The sequence below is a fragment of the Mirounga angustirostris genome, unplaced genomic scaffold (assembly GCF_029215605.1).
Source record: "Mirounga angustirostris isolate CCGP_5_RB_7025 unplaced genomic scaffold, mMirAng1.0.hap1 SCAF_11, whole genome shotgun sequence".
In the NCBI taxonomy this organism is placed as follows: domain Eukaryota; kingdom Metazoa; phylum Chordata; class Mammalia; order Carnivora; family Phocidae; genus Mirounga; species Mirounga angustirostris.
Window position 1 is genome coordinate 15,493,550 of NW_026991719.1, and position 20,148 is coordinate 15,513,697.

Here is a 20,148-nt window from a genome sequence, read left to right on the forward strand (position 1 = left end):
AACTAGAGCTAGAAGCTTTTTCCATTGATCTCTCAATATTTACCTGGGGAACCGATTTTTAGATCGTAGCTCAAGTAGACAGGACAGCATTTTACAACTGTTACATGATCTCTTTAAGACAAGTTAGCAGAACCATTTAAAGAAACCAGATGTTCCAGAGCGGAGTGCCAGGCTTTTGGCTCCGACCATGCCGTAAATCTTCATTATCCCGTGTACTGAGCGAAGGCTGCAAAAGTGCAGCACCGGCAGGACTGGGCGCACGGTAGGTGACCTGCACGATCGTGCACGCCTCGTCGGAGCTGCTAAACCTAAGGAAAAGGCTATTTTCCCGCGGGGCCCTGGAGGCGGGGCTCCACTTTCCCAGGCCGACGCACCCAACGCCCGGCATCCTCACCCTTCCGTGGCGTGGTGACGGAAGGAGCCTCCAGCCCCCGCCATCTCTGGCGCCGACACCCAATGAGCGGTCGCGGGCCTTTTTGGTGGGCGGGGCACACCCTAGGAGCCCGCCTGGTTGGCCTGCGGCCCGGCGCGGCGCATGACGTCTTTCCGTTGCCTCGCATCGTGCTGCGGTTAAGGCGTGGCGTCCCCTCCGGGCGCCTGAAGGAGACTTGGAGATTCCTGGGCCGCGCTGCTGGAGTCTTTGGGAGTCGCTGCCGTCGCCGCCACTGCCGACAATCCATGAGGAAAATGCTCGCCGCTGTGTCTCGCGTGTTGTCGGGCGTCGCCCAGAAGCCGGTGAGGCAGCGTGGGCGGCCCGGGGTAGGGCGCGAGCGGGGCCGAGGCGGGGCCCGGGGCCAAGGCGGGGCCCGATCCTGGAGGACGCGAGAGGACGCGAGAGGACGGCCCGAGTCTGGGGGCGCGCGGAGTGGCGCCGCCGAGGGCGCTGCGGAGCGTCCCGAGAGCCGCGGGTCTTTTGTTTTGCCTTCGCTCCTGGCACTCCGCGCCCGGCCCCGGGACGAGCGGCTGCCGGGCCCTTCGGCAGCGACTGGGGGGAGGGGAGCTCTACAAGGTTCGGGGGGAGGTTAGCCGCGGCTCCCGGCGCCGGCGAAAGTAGGTGTGCTCCAGAAGTGCCCGTTCTTTTACTGCGGAGAGAAGAGGGGGCCTTGGGCATCCCCGAGTCTCCAGTTGATCCTGCCCATTCAGTTTAAATCTTTCTGATTTCATTCATCTTGACTGAGAGGCCATGTACTCTGTTTAAAAGCGTGAAATCCGGAGACTGGTCCGGTTCAAACACCTGCCTCACCATTTACTAGACCTTGGGCAAGTTTTTGTTTTTGTTTTAAATCTCCCGTGCTCGGTTTCCTTCTCTCTAAAGAGGAGATAATACGAGTATTCACCCCGTGGGGTTGTGAAGCTTAAGTGCGTGACACGTATGTTAACCTTTTAACACGTATGTTAAATGTTATTTCAGTGCCCAGTTGGGTATACATTTGTGGAACACCTGCACCCAGCTCTGTAGGGTTAAGTCCGGGTCATGCTCCCCAGAAACTACCCCCCCTTCCCTCAACGTTGAGTTTTTCTTGGCGGTCACTTCAAGAGCAGTCAAACAGAACCCAGAGGAAACCGCCCTCCCCCTTAAACACACACGCTTAGGGTAAAAGTAGCTGAAGAAAACAGCAGTGGTGCTTGGGAGGGTGGGGTTAGAGGTTAGCACTATTGATGGCTCCAGCTTGTAGATGTGCCTAAGGCCTTCAAGCATTTTGACCTCTAAGTGTGGGGAGGTAGTATTACTGGGTACAACTGCAGCCAGGCTTGACTTGCAGTACAAGTTCTAGTAACTCCCAGTATTTGGGGGCCGTTCTGCCTAGTATGGGCAGAGATCATTGAAAGGAAGTATACTCTTCTGGGAATCTTTTTGAAGTAATTACAAAACAATTTGGTTCATCAGTTACTAGCATTTAATTGCAATTAGATCCACCTGAAGGATAAGCCCGTTTCCGTTTTATTTCTGTATATCACATGATATATCCAACATTTCTTGAGCTCTTAATGTGTGCCGGGCACTAGGCTATTTAATCTCCACATCTTCGCTTTTTAGTTGAATGTAAGTAATGGAAACATGTTTTCAACTTTATATGAGGGTCTTAGTTCTGTATCATGTTAAATTTAAAGGCCTGCAGTAGAAAAGAAAACCTTTGATAGAATTGGTGGTGTTCTGCAGTAAGAAAACTGCTGTGTACATTTTCAAATTACTGTCACCTCTGTGTCCCTAGGAACAGAGAGAAGTCATTACTTAATATGAGGCTCATTTGCTCGGCTGCCCAGAATACTCCTGCTTGTGTTTTCCATTCTTTCAGCAATGCGTTGGCATGGAATGCAAATTGCACTTCATCTCAATAAAACTGTGGCCTCTTCAAAAATGACATAATACCGCCCAAATCAAATAGAAATGAATTTTGAGTTACAGTAATTTGTTAGCTGGATAAAACCAGAGTGGAATATAACTTCATTTAGTCAAAAATTGTTACTGAGAGAAAAGATTATTACAACGGAAATGGATTCCTGTGTATAACATTTATTTAATTACTTTTTTAAAAATAAGAATTAGAGACAGTGAAAGAGCTAGTGCTCCTTACTTTGAGCCGGCCCTCTTTTTTGGCTATTTTGCTTATTTTTCCTGTTGCTTGCATATGTGGCATTAATTATAGTAAGACATACAAAAATATTTTGAAGAATTATGTATTAACTGTAGATTATGTGTGTCTGTGGGCTGAAACCCTGTTTAATATCTCCCTGTCCTTGTAACAGAGCAAATCAGGTAATCAGTGTTTCCATAACCTGTAATTATTGATGAGATGTCCCCAGAGTGCTCAGCGCACTTTAGGCTCTTGGGTCTAGTGTGCTTATTTATCAGGTTTCAGTTGGGTTAACACTGGCTAGAGTGTTCAAAGTGTTTGTTTTAGAATCATCAGAGACCTGTACTTTCTTTTTTGAACCTGTACTTCTTAATGCTAAAAAAAGATCATTGTCAGATAAAGGAAAACACACTTGAAACTGTCAGGAACTGGACAAGTTTCATACTCCATTGCTTGCCAGGTTCCCAGTGATTGTGGGCTTGACACTTTGATTTGCAAAAGTGTCTTTAAAAATTAAGTAAGCAGGGCGCCTGGGTGGCTCAGTTGGTTGGGCGACTGCCTTTGGCTCGGGTCATGATCCTGTAGTCCCAGGATCGAGTCTCGCATCGGGCTCCCTGCTCAGCGGGGAGTCTGCTTCTCCCTCTGACCCTCCTCCCTCTCATGCTCTCTGTCTCTCATTCTCTCTGTCTCAAATAAATAAAATCTTTAAAAAAAAAAAAAAATTAAGTAAGCACATCAGATGTTAATACCATCAAGACAAACAACCACTTTCTAAGCATAGGTGATACAAATAGGTTTAAGGAATTTGTCTTTTAACAAACTCATTGTATAAAGTAGGTGTAGTATTTAATATCTTCGAGAACCTAAGGGAAAATGTTGCTGTAATTTATAGTGTTTACTTCTCGGGTTACTAGGGGCCGGCCTAGGTAGAAGACTTGGGACATTGTCTCCCTCTTTTCTCCCTTGGTTTGCCACCCTTCAGCCATCCCACCAAAACCTTTAGAAATTGGATGCACCTCCTACAAAATGACAGTTTCTAAAATGAAAGCAGAAGGCCCAGTGTAACTTAAGTTGCTTAAGTACCTGTGATTTCATCTTTGAATGAGGTTGAGTGTTTTCAGTTATTTCACAGATGAAATTGCGTTTAAAATTGTTATTGTTTGTATTTCCGTTATGATCCTTTGAGAATTTCACTACCAGTATACTTTTGGCTTTTTAAGTAATAGGGAAGATTTTTAATTTACACTGGTAGAATTTGGAATTTTTGAGCTATTTTCCCTCTTTGACTTGAATGGTTCCCATGTATTTAGGAACGTAAAAGTTTTTATTTTTCAAAATGTGAGTGGGTTCGTCCATGGTCTCTCAAAGAGGAATCCTATTTAACAGAGAAGCTTTTTAGGGCTCTCCAGAGAAAATGAAAGGTAATTTTTTCAACAGCCTTAACAGTTATAAATTATGATATACTCATACTTCTGATAGGACTTTTAGCTTCTTAACTCAGCTCCTTTTACCCATTATATGAGTGATTCCTCTTATTTTTGAGATGGATAATGATGAAACAGGGAGAAAGGATATGAGTAGCTTTCCGGCAGTCGTAGTCTTTGACCTTGCCTTCCTGCTCTATATTATATAGAATTGTCCGTCATTCTTGGTTTCAACTTTAAGATGGAGAAAGAAATTTACCTCTTCTCGGTTATGGTTGGTTACTAGCTGGTTTGGTCTCTAGTTTTATTTACTAAGTTTTTACTTGAATTCCAATTAGTTGACACAGTGTAATATTAGTTTCAGGTGTAGGATTTTAGTGTTTCAACAAGGTCTCATTTTTTGTTTTTTTGTTTTAAAGATTGATTTATTTGAGAGGGAGAGAGCGCACATGTGATCAGGGGGAGGGGCAGAGGGAGAAGGAATCGCCTTTTTTTTTTTTTTTTTTAAAGATTTTATTTATTTGACAGAGAGCAAGAGAGGGAACACAGCAGGGGGAGTGGGAGAGGGAGAATCAGGCTTCCCGCCGAGCAGGGAGCCCGATGCGGGGCTGGAGCCCGATGCGGGGCTCGATCCCTGGACCCTGGGATCACGACCTGAGCCGAAGGCAGACGCCTAACGACTGAGCCACCCAGGCACCCCAACAAGGTCTCTAGTTTTAAATATTTCTGAAAACTACAGTTTTTGTAGCTGTATCTGGACATTTATTTTGCATTACAAGAAAAATTTCTGGCCCCACAATGTAATTTGTTAACTGGCAAAAATAACTGGTCTGTTTCATGATTGCCAAACATCGCCTTTAGTTTGTCACCTCACCCTGCTTAGCTTTACTTCTTTCCAAATTCCTCAGTTTTCTTCACATATTCTTAGGTATACTAATGGATTCCCTCTGCCTCTAACTTAAGCATTTATTTCTAGTCTTTAAGCATTTTTCCTACAGCAAGGTCATTGTCTTGTTGGCTTTATCAGATAATGGTATGCTGATGGATGAAGAGAAGTAGATAATAGGTTTTTGTACACTTGGAGGGGCGCTTAGCAGGTCAACTTTAACCCTTCTCACCAGGATCAAGTCCAGTGCTAGAAGTTGGACGGTAAGGTAATAATACACTGTAGGAATACATCAAAAGTACTTTTTGTGGGATCTGAAGAATATGCTTCAAGTCTCCATGAAAAGAAGTCATGTCAATTTACATATCAGTGTTTGAAAACGTGGCAGAATGTGGCTAAAATAATACAGTAATAGTAATTGGTAAATCTTTGTGGTCTAATCTGGACCTTAGCCATCACATAGAGTACTTCCGTTGTGAGCAGGTATGTTCAATCGAAAAAGTGGAAAGGAAACATTTCCCCCACTTTTTGCCACCCAAGCAGTAACAGCTGCCCAAACAGCAAGAAGGGAACGCTGGTTGCAGAGAACATTTCTCCCTTCTGAGGCTTGTATCTCATACTTCTAGTAGTTTAAAATATGTTTCTTATGGAGCCATTTCATAGAATAGTGGTTGGCCTGAAATAGGAATTGGATCATAGTTTTATGTGAATAATAATGAAAGTAAAGCTTTGGCTTGTTCAATGTCTGGTTATGACTGCAGATAGCAGAAATAAAGCCCACAGGTTATCTAGTCTCTTCAGTTTGGCCATTAACTTCATTCTATTTTCACTGTAATTTCTTTGGAAACAGAATGGCCACGTGGATGGGTTTGATTTTTGTCTCCTTTCTCTTTCTGCTGTTACCCTTCAGAAGTGGGTATGATCATGTTTCATTGGCCAGAGCATGGATTCATTTTGAAGGCAAGATCCCAACACAGTAAAGAGGATGGAGGATACACCCGTGAATATGTTGGGGCTTATGAAAATTCCAGGACAGCATCCTGATAAGTGATTAATAATAATAATGACTTTCAAAAATACTGACAATAAAAAGTACTGATATATTTGTATATTTTGGTCTTTCAAGGCAAGCAGAGTGCTCGTGGCCTCCCGTAATTTTGCAAATGATGCTACATTTGAAATTAAGGTAAGAAGTGTTTTGCTTTGTGTTAGTAATTTTTCCACAGGTACACAAGCCCTGCATCAGGCTCCCTGCTCAGTGGGGAGTCTGCTGCTCCTTTTCCTGCTCCTCCTGCTTGTGCTCACTCGCTTGCTCTCAAATAAATAAAATCTTTAAAAAGTTTCTTACAACGTTTCTTTGAAAGTTTGTCTTTCAACCTATAACTCATTTGACTTCCATGGATTTTTGGTGAAAGTCATCTTAGATTTCTTTCCTCTAAAACTCGATCCTCTTGCACAGTGAGCTTTATGATTTAAGGAGTCAGAAGCAATATGTGGCATCTCTTATGTGCTCCTCTGCTGGTTTTCAAGTTAAATAATATTGCAATAAGATAACAGATCTTACAGTGGGTTGTCAGCGTTTATATTGTAGTAACTGGAAGTTAACTGTCTGATTCCATTTCAGAAATGCGATCTTCATCGGCTAGAAGAGGGCCCTCCTGTCACCACAGTGCTCACCAGGGAGGACGGGCTCAGGTACTATAGGATGATGCAGACTGTTCGCCGGATGGAGTTAAAGGCAGATCAGCTGTATAAACAGAAAATTATTCGTGGTTTCTGTCACTTGTGTGATGGTCAGGTGAGTGGTGGTTTTGTAATAAAACCATGTTAGATGTAGGAATTTAAGTATGGTTTGTAGTTATTGGTTTTTACCCCACCTTAGGCGTCTAAAGAATTCGAGGCCGGCCTGTCAGAATAAAGACGAGCATGCTGAGGCCTGCTACAAAGCTCATGCTAAGGAAGTCACGCACACTTCCCGTTGCTGGTGTCCTGCGCCTTGATGGCTTTGTGATCACCTGTAGTGCTTATACTTGTGGGCAAAAGGGTTTTCACTTTGTGTTTTGTTTTGTGGGTTTAGGCCAAGGGTTACAAATTCAAATGCCTGTGGGGACCGGCTGGGTGGAATAAATTAGTGAAGAAGGTGGGACTGGTAGTGGACTAGATTCGGCAGGCCCGGCCCACCGGGGGACACCATCACTTGGTTCCAGCCAGTTGGTGCCATTTGGAAATTTGAGGTTAATGCTTCCTCTTTTTGGTTCCTCAAGAGAAAACAGAAGTGTCTATTTTCCTATGAAATTCTCCCAGTATTAATGTTGACATCTAGTTCAGGATTTTTTTTTCCAAATCACTGTACTGGCTTGAAACTACATCTGTGAATTTCCAGTTTGTAGATTCTGGCTTGAACTTTGCCCTCTGTTCTGTTTCCAATGAAAAATAGAGCTCCTCTTGTGGTTATTGAGAGTTCTACTAGGCCAAATTTTCATAATAGGCTGGGAATTTTATCTAGAAATATGTATTGTATTGACTCATTACTGCTTCTTCCTTTAATGTAGGAAGCTTGTTGTGTGGGCCTGGAGGCCGGCATAAATCCCACAGACCATCTTATCACAGCCTATCGGGCTCATGGCTTTACCTTTACTCGTGGACTTTCTGTCCGAGAAATTCTTGCAGAGCTTACAGGTTTGCTATTGATTTTCAAAAAGGGGAAATTAGTGAAATAAGTGCAGATTTTTCATAGTAAGATGCTGTTACAACTTAATATTAAAACCTTTTTGAGTATTAAAAAAAAAACCTCTCATGGTTTCTGAGCCTGGCTCTTTCTCTCTCCCTTTTGGTGCTTTGGTACCTCTGTTGTGCTTTTGAGTAAACTGACCATTTTTGAGGTCATCTGGCCCTTCAGGTGAAAGTTTAAAAATGTTAGCTTCGTAAAATCAGAATACTGTTTGTCACTCAAGCACGCCAGTAGAAATTAGCAATCATAGAAAGTAAATTGAGAGTAGGAGCATTTCATAGTATGCAATTTAAATTCTAGGAATCTTTAATATTCCCTTTGTCCCCCTTGACTCTTGAACTGTTCAGCGTACCAGTGTAGGAGAAATTGGAAGATGTTTGTAACTGGCCAAAAAAAAATGTCCAGGGTACCATGATGCTAACATCTAAAGGAAACTCAGTGGCTAGAGAGCTGGAAAGTTCAAGGACATGGGACTGGATTAACCTTCATTTAAAGGACCAGGAGATACGGGTGGAATATGTATTTGCATAGAGGGAAGGGTGCTTATAGAATTGAATTAGCCTGTGAGTTCTAGTGGTTGAGCCTCTAAGTAAACACTTGGGGTGTGGTTTTCTTTTGTATATTTGGTTTTTGATGTGTATGTGCACATGCTGCCATTTGTAGGACGAAGAGGAGGCTGTGCTAAGGGAAAAGGTGGATCAATGCATATGTATGCCAAGAACTTCTATGGGGGCAATGGCATCGTTGGAGCTCAGGTGATCCACGCTGAGGATGAGGATTGCATGCTTTCCTAGATTTGGCCCTGGACCATATCTTAACATTTCATACCCCGGAGAACTTCCCTCTGAAATATTTTAGTACTTTGGGGGCTTGTACTTTATTATTATTATTTTTTAAAGGTTTTATTAATTTATTTGACAGAGAGAGACACAGTGAGAGAGGGAACACAGGGGGAGTGGGAGAGGGAGAAGCAGGCTTCCCGCTGAGCAGGGAGCCCAAGGCGGGGCTCGATCCCAGGACCCTGGGATCCCATGACCTGAGCCGAAGGCAGACGCTTAACGACTGAGCCACCCAGGCGCCCCGGCTTGGTGTACTTTAAAAGACCTATTGCTTCCTAGCCTACCATTTGATCAGTGAATAGTTAGATTTGGACAATGATTTAAAATTCTTCCTTTTAGGTTTTGTTATGTTTTATAAGTAAGCAAGAGCCCCCAGCAGCAGCTTATACCTTCACCTTTTTGTTTAAGTACATTAATTGCTTTGTGACATCCACTTAGCCCTTCCTCTCCCTGCTGTAGACTGTGGATGTACGTATCTGAGGAGGAAAGGCAGGTGATCAGGATCATAGGGGCCACATTAGAAATCATTCGAGCTTTTGTGGTTATATAGTTCTCTTTGTTCTCATCAGTTAGTGAATAATGAAGTAACAGCCTGGTGTGATATGTAAGTGATGAATCACTAAATTCTCCTCCTGAAACCAGTATTACGCTATATGTTAACTAACTAGAGTTAAAAAAAAAAAATTTTGAAAGGAAAAATGAAGAATGGCATAAAATTATAACTAGATTGTTTGGCTTACTTTGTAATGTGATGCTGCTGTATGTTAAAAAAAACACCTAGGTTTCATGTTTTGGCTCTTGAGTAGTTGAATCTTTATAGAAGTGTTACTGTTTAATGGTTGAAATAGAAGAATTATTCATGTTGCTTTACCAATTTGATTATAATATTGGGGGTAGGGGCATGGTAGGGAGTTTGTAGTGATAGTGTAATTTCTGTCTTAAATTCTGGCCAGGACTTAAAATTCAGAGCATTAATATTATCTCCCCTCATGGATTTCTGTGGTTCTTTCTTGGTTGTCCTCACTGTCAGGTGCCCCTGGGAGCAGGGATTGCTCTGGCCTGTAAGTATAACGGAAAGGATGAGGTCTGTTTGACTTTATATGGTGATGGTGCTGCCAATCAGGTGAGTATGTGTCTCTTGACTTTAAATAACCTTTGCAGTTTTATTTCCAAAGTGTTGAATAGTCATAGTTCCATTTGTAGAGAAGTCATCTGTTGCCTGGTAGTTGAAGTAGCCATTCGGGGCAGGCTGGAATTTGGTTTTACGGCCACATTACAGGTTTACTTTGTGGCGTGTGGCACGAGTGCTTCATACAGGCCCTCCTGTGGAAGAGCTCGCCTCTGCCTCAGCGCTTCACAAACACTCTGGGGGTGAAGGACCTTTTTACTTCTTAACCCAGGGCAAACTAGTTCTTACACTATCAGTCCTGTAATGTGCAGACTCCTCTCATGGTTTCTGAGCCTGGCTCTTCCTGTACTTTTCCTGTCATGCTCGGAGTCCTCACCAGTCCATGGACATCACTCTTGAGGCCCTGCTCTGGATGCTGATTCTCAGACATTGGCTCACTCTGGTTATCCAGTGGGCCCGATAGCATTTACAGTAAAGCATTAAAGTAGGTAGCCACAAAGTTTTACATGTTGATCTTTTCCTAATGTATTATATACCACTGCCTTGGCCCCACTGAAACGAGTGGTTTTTGGTTTGTCACTTTCTTTGGTTGCAAAAAGAGATGATGCTTGTCGTTTTTTCCTCCCCCACCCCCCAACATACACACTCCTTTGCCTTAAAAGCTCCGTTGTGGAAGGTGAAGCTTTTCATGTTTTTTGAAAGCTTTCGTGCCCGGGAGAGCAGCAGCTTTTGGGGACGATGAAGAAATCTAGAGAAAAATAGCCAAATAATACCACTTGAACTTTTTATACACACTTCCAGGGTCAGATATTTGAAGCTTACAACATGGCAGCTTTGTGGAAATTGCCGTGTATTTTCATCTGTGAGAATAACCGCTATGGAATGGGAACGTCTGTTGAGAGAGCAGCGGCCAGCACTGATTACTACAAGAGAGGCGACTTCATTCCTGGGCTGAGGGTGAGGACACCTGGCATGAGGCTGGGGCTACCCCTTTGCAGTTTGATGCCTCTGTGTGGGTCCTTGACCATCTCAGACAAATGGAAGAGTTCTCTGTTCTTAGCGCACGAACGGGTCCTGTAACATTAAAATGGTTTGACGCAGTTTGATTTATGCTCTGCCCTTTTCTGTGTACGAACAGGTGGATGGAATGGATATCTTGTGTGTCCGGGAGGCAACAAGGTTTGCAGCTGCTTACTGTAGATCTGGAAAGGTAAGACTTTTTTCTAGGCCTCTGGGCTAGAGATAATCTATTGACATTTATCTTAACGTTAAAAGAATGCCTCCCATGTGTCTACTGTAGCTCTTCAGGGGTGGCTGGTAATTGAGGAGGGGTGTATAAGGTAGAAGAAGAGTCCAGTGAATCGGGTCCCTTTGTAAATTCCCTGGTCTTGGTAGCTCACCTCTTGGGAAACATCCCACGTTGCCCCCATTTGGGGTGAATCTTTCCTTTGAGCTCTCCCTTCAGCATTTTGCCTTGTGGTTTGATTGATTATGTGCCTCCAATCTCCACCCCTCCTCCCCATTAATCGTAAGCCCCTTGAGTGAGCAGATGGGCGACCCCCACAATGCTTAGCACAGAACTTTGCTTGGATAATAGGTGTTCAGTGTAAGCTTGTCTTCCATAAGTTAAGTGTTATGGTTAAAGTGTGTCATCTTAGTCTTGCTGTTTCAGTCCTGAGAATCTTGACCTTTCGGGTAGAGTAGTAGAGGGAGAGGGAACAGTGAGGTTGGCTTAGGTGCCATCAGAGCTAGTAGAAAGGATGGTGTTCTCTCTCAGTTGGTGTTCACAGCCCAGAAAGCATGTCCCTAGGGTTTACCTTTCCATGACATCCCCTGTGCAGTAGGATTCGGCTAGCAGTGATACAAGTGGGGAATGGGGGTGGAGCAGGGAGGGAGATGGAGAGGGGCTGCATGTGAGGAAAGAGGAATGAAATCGAGTATGGCTGAGGTGGCAGTGAGCTCAGCAGTCTACACTGGGACTCCCAAGACTAGAGGTCCAGGTGTGGGCGGTATCATTCCCCTCTTCCCCAGTTCCTGGAAGAACATGCAAGGTACAAACTTACATGGAAACAGGATCGCTGGTTTATAGTATGTGTTGACTTTCACAGCCTGATTTTGGAATTAGGGGAGAGTCTAGAAACCCCCTTAGCCCAACCCACTGTGTTTTCCAGTAGCTCCTGGATGGCATAGAACAGAAAAATAGGTGACACTTAGTGAGGGGTTGACGTGTGCCAGTCAGGCGGTGCAGTAAGCACTTCTGTGTTAATCAGCACAACCCTGGAGTTAGGTCCCTCACCTGTAAAACAGTAACCTAAGGCACAGAGCGGTTAAGGGTACATAGCTACTGTACAGGACAGCCCAGATTGGATCCCAGGTGCTTGGACTGAGAGCCGGGCCTCTCCCGTCCCTCAACTACTGCACCAAACTGTCCAGGGGTCTTAGATCTCCCCTCTCCAGAGCCTCAGTGTTCAAAGTTGTCTTCTGGAAGGGGGCTAGTGTAGCAGGAAGAAGCTGTCTTGGAGGTGGTTGGGCTGGCCAGCAGAGTCACAGGGCTACTCCTCAGATGTTGTCAGTGACCACCATCTTCGTCACATGCTAGCCAGACCTGCGCGGGAGGATGGGGTGTCAGCCCCTCTGAAACTGCATGAAGTGGGGGTGAGGTAGAGATTGACCTGCCCGCCCTTCTGCACTTTCCAGCACACCTACAGGTTTGCGTTTAAGCTTACTCTGTGAGATTTTGTAGTACTTCTTTTCTCTAGCTTTTTAAAAGGATCCAAATGCTTGTAGATCATTTCATCTGTGAACTGGGGGGGGAAGCTAGCTTTATTGACTCTGAAGATAAAAACCACCCCCTCCCTTGGTGTCATACCTGCTTTCGAATAGGTTTTTCTGCATTAAATCTCAGCTGTTTTATAGGATTATTATTTATCAAAGGCAATGCTGATGAAATATTTAAGATCAGTGGGCTCTATAACATGTTGAATGTCTTTTTGATTCTAAATGAGAAGGATGAAACATGGAATACATAGGTTTTTTTTTTTTTTTAAAGGTTTTATTTATTTATTTGAGAGAGAGAATGAGAAGAGAACACATGAGAGGGGGGAGGGTCAAAGGGAGAAGCAGACTCCCTGCTGAGCAGGGAGCCCGATGACGGACTCGATCCAGGGACTCCAGGATCATGACTTGAGCCGAAGGCAGTCGCTTAACCAACTGAGCCACCCAGGCGCCCTGGAATACATAGGTTTTAGCTAATAGGAAATTCTTGACAACTCAGCCAACTTAGAATCTGATGAGAACATCTTTGACTCTGAAAGGATATGCTGTGCCCATTGTCTCAGTCTCCACTGGGTTCTGTTTTAGGGGCCCATACTGATGGAGCTACAGACTTACCGTTACCATGGACACAGCATGAGCGACCCTGGCGTCAGGTATGGTCTTGGGAAATCAGATAGTGGGGTCCCAAGTGGGTGGGCTTTGTATGGTGCTACTCACATGAAAAAGCAAAGCATTTCGACATTTGCTTTGGAAGCCAAACACCAGTGGGCCTCATTCAGTGAATTAGTTGGTGTTGAGTAGGTATTTGACTCTCTGCTTGGGAGCATTCTGAAAATCCTTATAATATGTACTATGTTCATGTTAGCATGAGCAGCAATAAATTGCAGAGATGGAGCACCTGGCTGGCTCGGGGTAGAGCATGTGACTGAGATTTGTGAATTCAAGTCTCACGCTGGGGGTAAAAGTTGCTTTAAAAAAAATTGCAGAGAGAAATTGTTTCATAAACCAGGTCGATGGTGTGGAGTATATATATTTAGGGGCATGTAGCTTTTGTAGGCATTACCCCAATATAGAGTTGGAATTTGAAAACCTGGCTGGTATGGAGTGAGGCCACCCGGCAACATGGGGCATCCAGTATGTTGAAATAGATCAGTCAGAACATGGTAGGTTATACTAGGAAGATAGTTTTACTAGTCCCCTTGGTAACTTGGGCATGTAATGCTGCCATCCCAAAGTAGATTTAGTCAGAGTAAGCCAGCCCTGACAAGCCTGGGAGTAAATTGGAGTTTGAAGGGAAAATGTTACAAAGAGCAACTTACACAGAAAAATACACTTGGTGTTTTCAGAACAACAGTAGAGCCCTCCCGTCCCGTTTATGTTACTTGAAATGATAACAGGTTTCAGAGATGTAGGACAAGGATGTACAGTTGACCCTTGAACGACACAGGTTTGAACGGCCTGGGTCCACTTTATACGGGGATTTTCTTTTTCAATAAAACAGTACTATTCTGTATTTTCTCAGGCTGTAACACTTCTGGCTTATGTTAATAAAGATATTTTGTATGTTACATGCATTATATGCTGTATTAAGACTTGTTTTTCAGGAGTCAAAATTGGCAGATTTTCAACTGTTTCTGGGGGGTTGGTGCTCTTAAGCCCCACGTTGTTCAAGGGTCAGTTGTATTCTAGGATCAGGAAGGGGAAAACCTACTGTTCGAGTTTTCGCTGGCCCCACTTCTCTGGGCTCCTAAACTTACTTCCTGCTTGGCATTCCGCCACCTTCCAGTCTACAGTTCTCACCACCCACCTAAAATGGCACAAAGCGGCTCTACCACTTTCTTTATAGCCTACATCTGAATCTCAAAGCTTGGCCTCTGTTGTTGGAATGCCTGAGAAGGCAGAGGAATTGCCAGGGCAGAGTTTTCTATGAAAGATCCTAGAATGTGAGAGGCAGCATTCTTGTATTTTGAGAGGATAATGGCACCATGTCCCCAGCGACAGCTCTGAAAACTGTTCTGACCTACTTGTTTGCCTCCCTCTAGTTACCGTACACGAGAAGAGATTCAGGAAGTAAGAAGTAAGAGTGACCCTATTATGCTTCTCAAGGATAGGATGGTGAACAGCAATCTGGCCAGTGTCGAAGAATTAAAGGTAGGCTCAACCGGTGTTTCTGCACCCAGAGAGCTGCCGCTCCTGGGGGAGCTACCTCGGTCAGTGGGAAAGGATGGATTGTAGTGTCCTAGGACACTATGAAGCAGTCCTGTTTGCGTAGTCTTGCAACCCAGTAGCACAGTTCTGTGTTCCTAAAAATGGACTTTAGGTATTCATCACTGGTACTCCAAACCAAAATATTCCTGTGATCACTGCCATTTAAACACCTCTTCAAAAACAGTACTTCTAGTCCTCGATACTGGCAACATGTTGGCATCCTAAGCTGCTGTTTATTCAAAAACCTCTTGAACTGTAATCTGATTTTTAGGAAATTGATGTTGAAGTGAGGAAAGAAATTGAGGATGCTGCCCAGTTTGCCACTGCTGATCCTGAACCGCCTTTGGAAGAACTAGGCTATCACATTTACAGCAGCGATCCGCCTTTTGAAGTTCGGGGTGCAAATCAGTGGATCAAGTTTAAGTCCATCAGTTAATAGGAGATCGCATGTGATGGATGGTTACACCTTCAGTGGGCTGTTGGACTCAAGGAAGAAAACCCCATAAAAAGAATGTAGGCTAAGATAGTAAGTGCATGTGTTTTGTACAGTGTTGCATTAAAAGATGTTACTGCACACTTAAGTACTTAGTGTGAATATTATAGAAGATTATTTTAGATTTCAAATTATTTCCTCAAAATGGTCTATTTCTTTTAATAACTGAACAATTTGCTAAAACCAGAAGTTGGGTAGCTGGTATTTGCTAAAATCAAAAGCCATTCCTACCTTTGAGGGGAGTGTGAGCATTCCCTTGACCCTTGCAAGGGCGCATGCACACCCTCATCAGCGTGGGGGCTGAAGCCTCTTCACAGTGACCGTCATTTCTCAATAAAACACAGTATTATCTCCAGGCAGGGGGTAGAAGGACAATTCCATTTTTATTTTTTTTAATATTTTAAGTAATCTCTACACCCAACGTGGGGCTCGAACTCATGATCCTGAGATCAAGAGTCGCACACTCCACTGACTGAGCCAGCTGGGTGCCCCAACAATGCCATTTTTAAATAAGACCACTTCATAATCATTTCAAAGGCCAAATAACTTAGTTTTCTTCATTTATACATTAAATACAAAGCTATTTTCTTAATATTTACACTCATATCAAACATTAAATACAAGGCATATTCTTATCAATTTTATCTTTTTAAGTACAATGCCAGTTTATAGTAATCTATGGTCTAAAACAGTGATGCCCAGCCCACCCTGTTACTTCAAACAAACACCTGTTTCACGGGTGTACTGAGTTTTCCACTGAAGCAACATTGAAATTCGTTTTAAAGAATTCCACAATATTCTGGGATGTCAAAATTACAGAGTTCAGTCACTGTTCTCACAGTACATAAAGTTCTACTCACCTTTAAAACATGTTGATAAGTAACAGGTTTAAAAAAAAACAAAACCCATCCCATTTCAGTAATTCTTTAAAACTTCAGTTTCTTAAATAATGCAGTCTTCCTTGTGTCAACTCAGTGGAATTTGTGTTAACAGAAGTTTTAACAAAGATGTCCGCTCTTGGCTCCCTCTGTCCCCTGGCCTAGCCGACTGGTTCAGCCTCATCTTGGGAGGCCGGGGACCCCTGAGCCCTTCTTCGGTATTGGGAGACTGCTGTCCAGAGCCTGCAGAGGAGACCACCGCTAGGAAACAATCAAGAGTCTTCTTTAAAGAATCGTAAGAAAAGAGAATTTCAAAGCTGCCACCACTAAATACTTAACTTCTTTAGGAGCCCTTATGTCAAAAGCTACAGTATATAATTCTAGACTTGTCTAGACTGCCGAAATGCAGTTCTTAAATAGAGCTCTGTCCCCTTGTATTTGGGCTCCAGTAGGGCATGTATAGGAGGGCCAGGTGGCTGTGTGCAGGGCAGGCTGAGGAAAGAAGGGATGGAGAGAGTCCGGAGGGCAGAGGACTGCTGGGGGGCGGTGGGGAGCTCTGAGGTTTCTCGTCCCTTTGGTACCCAACTTTATTGGAAGAAAACTCCAGAGTTAGAGGGGAAGTGTTGGGTAGCTGGTTTTCTGACTAAGCCACAGATAAGAAAATTAATTTCAATGAAGGGGGAAAGTGACCACCACTTTGTTTTCTACTGATTTAGAAGCACAATCACAGGAAAAAAGTCATTTTCTATTACAATGTTTTTCTATTACAATGTTTTGAAGCCATTCTTACCGTAGTCTAAGGTGTCTTAGATCTTCCTTAGTGATGTCATTAAGAATATCAGAAAGGGTATAGCCCTCTTCAACAATCTGAAACAAATATCAAATACAGAAGAGCTAAGCTGCTTTGTAATAATGACATAGGAATGTGTGTTTTTTGTCACAAATTTACCTTTTCTATTGTACTTGCATCTGCTCCTTGCAGTTGTAACCAGTCTATGAGCTTTTGATCAGTTTTTTGCCCCTGAGACCCAGGAGGGGATGCTGGGTTCTCTGTAGTATCTGCAATGATGAGAAATTTGTTTTGTTGTATATTAATGTTTAACAGTAAAACTCTTCAAAAGTAACAGGTTGGATGAAATAAACTATTACAACGTAAGTGTGATTTGAAAGGATATGAATTAAACCTGTCTGAGCTGCTCTAATCCACAGTCCGAAGTTCCTGGATTCACTGTCCAGAGATTAAAGGGACCACAGGTAAGGGTAATGTTACTTGGGAATTTGATGTGCTTTAGGTCTACCACTTTAGATGCTTATCCAGTCTTTAAAATGCCTTTTATAAGGAATCCCATCCTTAACTGCACTGGAAATCAAATGAGGACATGGGACTCAGTACTGAGATTTTTGTGTCAGCGCTTAGCCATCCCACCTTCCAAGAGGTGGCTGGCTGCAGCTGTTTTGTAAGTGGCACGAGATGAATTAGGTTTACTGAGGTTTCATTTCTGCAGTCACCCTTTTTAGGTATGTAGTGCTGTGAACTTTGATGAGCAGTCCATCACCCCCAGAAGTTCTTGCAGCCTTTTACAATCAATCCCCTCCCCCCATTCTGATGCTTTCTGTCCCTCCGAGTTTTGCCTTTAACAGAGTATTGCATCAGTATTCCATATTGAGGGATTCATGGTGTGTAGCCTTTTGAATCGGCCTTCACTGAGCATAATGCATTTGTGATTCATCCACGTTTTTTAATGTATCAGTGGTTTTCTATTACTGAGGAGTATTCCAGAATATACTGGAGTACTTACTGCTTTACTAGAGAGTAACTGCAACTGTGGCAAGGCTGACTAGAACATTAACCAGATTTTAGGTGGTCTCACACACAAGTCAGAGCAAGTGGAAAATTACCATTAGATTTGAATTGTAACTGAAGATGATATAATTCTTGAGTTTTCTGCTCTAGGGTTTGCCGCAGAAGATTCTGATACTCTCTTTCTTTCTGAACTAGGTGTTCCAAAAGTCTGGTTAAAAAAAAAATGCCATTATTCAGAGAGCCATTCAGTTCTACTCAAACATTGGTTGAATCGTAGAGATTGGGGGGGTGGGGGGTGTGGAAATCACACAATCCCAACAGTCTGGTTTCAGCCTGGGCCCCTCCCTTGTGTTTCCTCCCCTTGAAAACAAAGACACGGGTGTATTTTGTCCAAAATGTATCAGGAACCAGAAGATAACCTGAGGGTGATCAGTAAACTCAGCCAGGAGGAGCTGGTGATGACATCTTGTCTCCCGGAGTCACATCAAGGTGCTGAAAGGAGCTCTCAAGGTCTTTCCTCCTCAGGAGGAAGCCAAGGAGCTGGCAGCCCAGCGCGTGCCGGGAGAGCACCAACAGAAAGATGACCTCCCGCAGGAGGAATACACCTGCGAACGTGTATGGGACTGAGGACTGTGCTAAATGCTTCGCAGGCGCTGGACAGAGCAGGTCCGCCCAGGCACCACGGCTCCGGGCAGGACGCCCGGTCCTCGCGCTCTGCACGACAGCAGTTCCTGCGTCCCCATGAGCTAGGGCCTGGTGGCCACGGAGAACAACATATCTGTCAGCCATCTGCAGCCGGTGCCGGCTGTTAGTCCTCCTCCCGAGACCCCAGGGAAGCAGAGGGACTATCGACAGTGCCCATGAAGCTCAGAGCGAACAGTTTCTACATTTGGTGATTATAAACCCTACTGGAAAATATTTTAAGGAAGTGCTAAGTATTACTATCAACTTCCACATCTGTCATATTTTAAAAGCTTTCAATATTTTGCCCCCACTACCTTTTAATTAAAACTCCGGGTCTCCCAAAAACTTTAAAACAACACTAGGTCTCTCTAAAAAGAAATGATTAGATCTGCCTAATGTCCTACTTTAGAGATCGCCAGTGTGTATACAGTGTTTCTTCCATGGTCCCTATACCTGGCACGGTATCTCCCTGTTACGTGTTAATGGGCATCCGCAGTGATCAGAGGGCAACGAGGCAGCCTTTGGAACCAGTACCAACTAGTTTGCTCTGCCTGTGGGGGGTATTTTTTTTTTTTAGTCCACTGATGATGTGATTACCCAGAGCAAATGACAATCGATTTACTCATTTAACAATTTTAGACCACCTACTATGTGCCAGGAAGTGAATTAAACAGACCAGCTCTCTTGGGGGGGGACCTCAGAGCCATGCCAGGGTGCCCTGGTTGCGAAGGCAGTGCGTGAGCGCCAGCCGGGGAATCGTGACAAGTCCAGAGGAGAGGGCAAACTGACCCAGGGTCAGGGTCATAGGCTGCATGTCCGTCAGATGAAGTGCCAACCAACCCCTGGCTTGGCTACTGATGTGGGGACAGGCTGCAGCTGCCCACAGGTGAGCCTGTTGGACCCACACGCCCCGCCAGGGGCCGCGTCTGGGTGAAAAGACAGAAGACCTCCTGAGACGCTGCTGCCGTTAGCATGGGTAACTGCTGTGTGGCTGGTGGCCAGGCGCCAGACCGCTCTGATCGCTACAAGAAAGGGAGGCGTTCTCCCCCAGGTGAAGCTGAGGACACCCCCTCGCCTACTGCCTTGGTGAAGATACTCTTCTGAGACCTGGGAGGGACATTCTGCAAGGCCACGGATTCCCTTACTGGCCCCAGTCACCGTCCCACCGCTGCCCACCTGTTGGTCTCCTGTCTGAGCTCGCCCAGCTCGAGGCTCAGGTGCTGGTGGTGGAGCTGCTGGGGCTGGGGCTGGGCCCTGGGGGCACCCGAGGGACTGGGGCTGCTCCCTCCAAACGCCACGTGCACTTCACGGCCGGGCCCGTCTGCTGGGGGATAGTCCTCTTCGACCTTGTCCGTGTCCTTATCCACCCCGTCGGACTCTGACGCAGGCTCAAAGTGGGCGCGGAGCTCTGCCAAAGGGTGGCAGAAGAAAGGACCATGGTTAGGCAAGGCCAGGGCGTAGTGTCGCTGATGTCCGCTGCCAGCACACGAGACTGCTCGGCGGCCGGCCCAGCCGACGGGACGCTCTATTGGGGCTGCTGACATTATAAATGGGGAGGAGACTATTTTACTCCGTTCTCTGCAGTGAAAAGGTGATCACCCCCAGGTTACAGATGACGAAACAGAGGCTGAATGTTAAATCAGCCAAGGACAGTTTTAAAAAGGTACAACCCAACTTCCAACCTGGCCTGGGTTCTTTTCACTAAAGACAGATGCCTGCTT

General features: G+C 44.7%; 2 protein-coding genes across 2 annotated transcripts in view; one reads left to right on the plus strand and one right to left on the minus strand.

The window, feature by feature from the left end:
- The first annotated feature begins 541 nt into the window (after positions 1–541).
- On the plus strand, positions 542–17,095 carry PDHA1 (pyruvate dehydrogenase E1 subunit alpha 1). The gene is made up of 11 exons (XM_045875664.3): positions 542–735; positions 6,013–6,072; positions 6,511–6,684; positions 7,439–7,565; positions 8,281–8,372; positions 9,487–9,579; positions 10,387–10,542; positions 10,724–10,795; positions 12,946–13,013; positions 14,403–14,511; positions 14,840–17,095. Exons 1-11 carry the CDS (start codon positions 679–681, stop codon positions 15,002–15,004), a joined length of 1,173 nt encoding a protein of 390 aa, XP_045731620.1. The 5' UTR covers positions 542–678; the 3' UTR covers positions 15,005–17,095.
- Positions 15,029–20,148, minus strand: part of MAP3K15 (mitogen-activated protein kinase kinase kinase 15) — a 122,977-nt gene continuing 117,857 nt past the window's right edge. The window contains exons 25-29 of the mRNA XM_045875677.2: positions 19,604–19,835; positions 17,839–17,951; positions 16,889–16,998; positions 16,730–16,806; positions 15,029–16,200 (exon numbers count right to left, since the gene is read on the minus strand). Of these exons, the coding sequence (XP_045731633.1) occupies positions 16,101–16,200; positions 16,730–16,806; positions 16,889–16,998; positions 17,839–17,951; positions 19,604–19,835 (632 nt within the window). The 3' untranslated portion in view covers positions 15,029–16,100. The remainder of the gene's footprint in view (positions 16,201–16,729; positions 16,807–16,888; positions 16,999–17,838; positions 17,952–19,603; positions 19,836–20,148) is intronic.